Genomic DNA, 5,316 nt, shown 5'->3' with positions numbered 1-5,316 from the left:
CCTGAAAAGCCACACTAAAGCATAGTCAGCATTAACACGCGCACCTGCATGAGCGTATAGTGCAAGCCTGCATGCGCACGTTTACATACATGCCAATCCGGCGCTACCTTTCGTAAACGCGAAATATACAAGTCTGCCGTCATCACCCGTCACTTCACTTAGCGTTAATCCGTCTATACAGACTCCGTTATTTGGTTTTAAGTGGTTAGACATACAAAGAGCTAATAAGGAAACTAATTTCTCGGCCCGCACAAAAGATGGATCTAGCTCGCCGACCCAAAGCTCCCAATGGCCACCATGAATCATGGGCCAGTTCTGTGCCTATACGCATGGTGCATGTTGTTGCGGGTCGCCATTATACAATTGGCGACTTGTAATGATAGGCGTAGTTTAGCGCAATGCATTCACGAGTTGGCGCACATGAGATGCCCGTCGGGTTACGTTTTTACCTCATCAATTAGCGTGCGCGGTACATTTCAAATCCCGTGGCGCAACCACAATGCATTCGGACGAGAAATCCGCGGTAACCACGTTATACAAAGCGAATTAAGAGCCGGCTAGCCCTTCTATACTCTGACGCATTCGTGTCCTCCTCGGTCATCGTGATGGTGTAGGGATCAAAAGCAAATCGCGGAGGTGCGTCGTGGCCGGTTCTGTCAAACAAGAGGTAGTGAAGTCCTGGTAAGGGTGTTCTCAAAATATACCTCCATCGTCCTGCGCAAAAGGTGGTCAGTGCTTCAAGAACAGAAGGGCGAGACGGCTAGGACATGGTGCAGTCCGTCAGACCCGTCAGCTCGTGCAACGTCCACGCCAACGCGCGCACCAAGTACGTCATGGTGCCGAAGCAGCCACTGGGCGCAGAGTCGTAGAAGCGCTCGCAGATCCCCACAGTGGCCTGACAGGGGACCACGGGCGGGGACACGCAGCAGCAGAGCGTCGAGTCTCCCGTGCACAGCCGCTGGTCCTCGAGGTACAGCGCGTGAGCTCTCTGCACGATCCCCTCGATGTCCAGGGGCTCGTGGAACTTCTCCACGGTCTCGTTCTCGACGACGAGGCTCAGCACCATGAGCGCCTCGACCAGGAGCTGCCGGTACTCGGGCTCCGGAATCCTGTTGAGCATCTCCTCGACCCGCAGCGCGAACTTGAACTCGCCCGGAGTCATCTCCCTGGTCAGAGCCCACGGCAAGCACTGGCCCCGGATCCAGACGCCGGGACAGCGCTCGAGGATGGCCCAGACGCGGGAGTAGAAACCCACTGGGACGCGGTTTAGCGCGCCGTCAAGCCGCCTCCTGCGCAGCCACTGGCCGTGCTGGTGATCGGCCGGCGCTTCAAATTCGCCCTCGACCATCTCGGGTCCGTACACGAACGTCTGCGCGACGGAGTGCTTGTACTTGTAGGTTGCGAAGCTCGCGTGGCTCGAGTCTGGTGCCGAGATGGACCGACAGCCCAAGAGCTCGCGGCCGCTCAGGATGGCCAGCAGCAGGGTCTGCGTCTCGTAGGGGCTCAGGTTGAGCAGCAGTTCGGCGGTGTCCGCGTCCTTCTTTCCCACGGTGCGCGCCAGTTCGGACGCCATCAGCTGGATGATGAGGCCCACGCGCAGGCGCAGCATCTCGTGGAACAGGTGTGGGTCCGTTTGGATGAACATGGCCAGGTAGGCGAGCAGCTCCTGCGTGAGCATGGCCATGCTCTGGTCTCCCCTGTGCGCCTCGCTGATGATGTTGCGGAGCTCCTTGTTGGAGAGCGGCCTCGTGATGACGTGCTCGTTCTGGGGCGGCATGCCTACCGTCACCTGCTTCTGTCGCACGAGCAGGTCGGTCACGGACTTGGCGAGGTCCTCGACTCGCTTGCCGAGGGCGCCCGCGAAGTGGCGCACCAGGCCCCAGCGATGGTCCAGGCAAGCGCGCTCGTAGAAGTCCTGGAAGAGGTTCCAAACGGTGACCACCGATTGGGGATGCCCCAGACCGGTGTCCCAGTAGAAGCCCTTGTGGATGGACAGATAGTGGAGGATGTCGCCCTGCTCCTCCATCGAGTCCGTCTCCTGGAGGGTGGTCAGCAGCTCACAGTCGGTGACCTGTTCGAGTCGGAGCTCGGAGACGGCACGGAACGGCACGGGGCCGTCGTCGTACGAAGACCGGCGTGAAATCATCCGCGAAGGCGACTCAGAGGACAGATCGCTGTGAGCCATCGCGAACATGAATTCGCTGCCGGGTGTGTCCTGGCCCGTCAGCGATCGCGACCGCCGAATGAGACCCGAGGCGGGCGACTTGCGTCGACTACCGCCGGGGGTGCCGGCAGAAGCCGCCGCCGTACAGTGTCGTCGACGTCGCCTGCCCCAAGAGCGACGACTTGCGAGGGCTGCTCGAGTGCGCGGAGCGCATCATCTCACTGTCCAGGTAGTCGCGGATTGGTACGGGCACAGTGTCCGGCTCGCCGTCCTCGTAACTGGCGAGGAAATCCAAGCTGGCCACGCACGACGTGCTGATGAACTCGCCAATGCGGCTCACGCAGACGCGTGTACCGTGCACGTAGCCGCCCAAAAGCTTCTTTAGAGTCTGGCGCAGGCTGACGGGAACCTTGCCTTGGATGAGCTGCCGCGTACCGAGAGTCACCACCATGGTGGGTCGTCCGGGCACGTTCCAGTCGGCGCGCAGCATGGCCACGTCCGATCGAAGCGTGCTGGCGAACAGGTCCACGTCGTTGACCAGGTGGAATTCTTTACTATCCAGGTTCTGCGGCATGAAGACGCACGTGCGGTCCTGCAGCTGGTATATCTTGCTGGTGGCCACTAGTCCGACGTCCTTGGACAGGCGACCGGAGAAGTTCATCTTGCGGTTCTGTCCGAGGTACGAGTACAGTTCACCAAGCACGCGAGCCGGATGGATCTCGAAGGGGTAAACTTCGGCCACCGTCTCGATGTTCGGGTAGATGCTAGCAAATTTCTCCTTCACGTCGGAGTTCTCGGCCAACAAAACTATCTGGACAACCAGTTCGGGCCTCCGCAGCGACTTGAAGCGCCGGTTGAGCGGGTCGAGCTCTCCGGGTGCCAGAAAGCCTTCTTCCAGCAGCTTGCCTAAAACGTAAAGTGACTGGGCCCACATGAAAGGAATCTCCCCGACGGGTATCCTGGTCTGAGTGTGGGGATTCTCGAACTCCCGGCTGACCGCATCTTCCGGAACTGCGTACATCTCGGGAACCAGCCTGAGGCCATCGTCGGTCTTGATCAGCACTCGGTCGAGAAGCTCAGAGTACTCGTCGACGGTGTTCCGGTCCTCGCGGAAGCAGGCGTCGATAATGAAGTAACAGAAGAAGAGCGGCCACTCGCACTCGATGTTGTCGAACACCTGCAGCTCCCACGGCTCGTAGTGCAGCCTCCGAGAGTCCTCGCGCGGCGTCTTGTAGCCGTCCCGGAGGAAACGCTTGCAGCCGTACTGTCCCTGCAACTTCTCCGTGATGGTCACTCGGGTCTTCTGTATGAGATCGGGGTCGTCCACGGCGAACGCGGGGAAGCCCACTACCGTGAGAAGAGCCGCGTCCACCTCCTTGGAGTTGGACTCTCGCGGAAGCATGGAACGGCAGCACGGCGTTGCACTTCTGCGTCTCGTCAGAGAGAACGTGGATCACGGAGGCCGGCCCTCCCCGGACACCGAACAGGTCCAGCTCGCTCATGGCCTCGAGCGCGGCCTTGGCGGCGCCCACCGAACTTCGCGTTCAGCTCCCGGATTCCCTGGTTGGTCTTGTCGCCCCGTTCCCAGACGCCGTAGTCCGGTATGCAGTACGCGTTCTCGATGTAAAAGACCAAATTCTGGATGAAGGCCACTTCGTCCAGGTTGAATATGATCTGCTGCCCCGCGGCGGTGAGCTGGGCTAGTACGAGCAGAAAGAGCGACGTGGCGTCGATCTGCAGGTGGCCCCAGTCCTGGTCGCCGACGCAAACGCCGCCCGTGGCCGCGTCGTACTTGGCGTGCAAGCTGTCGCTCGCGTTCTGCGTCTCCTTGAAGCGCTCGATCTTGTCCTTCTGGTTAATCATGGCGACGAGCAGACCTCGCATGAGCTTGACCGACCGGTGCTCCAGCTCGTACGCCGTGGCCCGGTCGTCGTCGAGTTCGGCGTGCTTCTTGTACGCCATGGACAGGGCCCACATGGCGAGCACGCAGTAGACGTTGTCGCGCACCCAGGCGTGGTGGTCGGAGAACTTGTGGCCCGGTATCAGCCCGGTCACGGGGTTCTGGTGCTCGATCACGGTGCGGTACAAGAGGTTGTGGTAGTAGTCGAGCCGCCTGCCCCTGAAGCGCTCCCGTCGGTACATGGCGAAAGGCGGCGAGGATCGGCTGTCGGGCCAGGGCAGCTTCGAGACTGGGACGTGAGACGGCCTAAAGTACACGTCGGGAGCGCCAGGTTGAGCGACTGAGGGCCTGCCTCGTCCAGGCGCTGCTCGAGCAGGCGCGGGCCGAATGCGCGAGGTGCGTGCTTGCGATCTTCGTCTCTTCTTAAGCGTGAAGCAGTCTCATCATCCTTTGGTTACAGACGAAGTCGACGTCACGCAGGAACGGCAGTAATCTAAATTCATTTGACAGATAATGAAGGGATGCGCGGACAGGAATGTGTATGTCGATTATATATGTACTATGACACATAATTTCGGCTGAAGTTGTGATAACGAACTTGCTGAAACCGCAAGAGAAGAGGAAATCAAGATATAGTGTAAGCAGTCAGATTTCAAAACCGTTCAGCTTTTCGTAGTGTTCCTCGGAGGCTACAGCATAGAGTGAAGACAACACAGTGCTATAGTTTTCAGGAGTATACGAGGACATGTTTCTTTTCTCCTTTCTTTTTTTTTTCTTTTTGCACAGGAGGCATAGGTAAAATCACATGGCTCATTGTGATTCTTCTTCTTCTAGGTGTTCCCTCTAGGTGTATACACTAAGCTATTTCGCGTGATGAATTCTTTCCCATTCATTCATTTCCCACGAAAAATTGGTTTTCAGCATCACGAAAAGGAATTTTGTTTTCCGCCGAACTATATGACCTTTTAAGCACGAAATGCTTTTATCTCCGGTTGCCGGCGACCTTCAAGAGACCTTGAGCCAAAATTAAGAGCCGTTATCCGGGCACTCAAGACGAAAATGAAGCGAGAACACCTGGGCATCGTTGCGAGATCAAAACGAGATCATCCGGGCAACCAGTCAAAACTTAAAATGCGGTCTCTATACCCTAATCCCTTGTACAGGACCGCATTACATACGCTAGTTACTGCCCAAACAAGTTTTTAAAAATATTGTTTCCGATTTCTTCATTATGTTCGCTCACAAAATCACT

The 5,316-nt window shown here is 57.7% G+C and overlaps 1 protein-coding gene across 1 annotated transcript; it reads right to left on the bottom strand.

The window, feature by feature from the left end:
* Window positions 1–760: 760 nt before the first annotated feature.
* LOC119430905 (probable phosphorylase b kinase regulatory subunit alpha) lies at window positions 761–4,390 on the bottom strand. The gene is given in 4 exon segments (XM_037698370.2): window positions 761–2,273; window positions 2,332–3,572; window positions 3,574–3,702; window positions 3,704–4,390. Coding segments are annotated over 4 exon segments (3,486 nt in total). The 5' UTR covers window positions 4,307–4,390.
* Window positions 4,391–5,316: the final 926 nt, after the last annotated feature.

This window comes from Dermacentor silvarum, chromosome 10, assembly GCF_013339745.2.
Source record: "Dermacentor silvarum isolate Dsil-2018 chromosome 10, BIME_Dsil_1.4, whole genome shotgun sequence".
Classification (NCBI taxonomy): domain Eukaryota; kingdom Metazoa; phylum Arthropoda; class Arachnida; order Ixodida; family Ixodidae; genus Dermacentor; species Dermacentor silvarum.
Note: the sequence above shows the minus strand (reverse complement) of the source record. Positions and strands in the feature narration are given on the sequence as shown.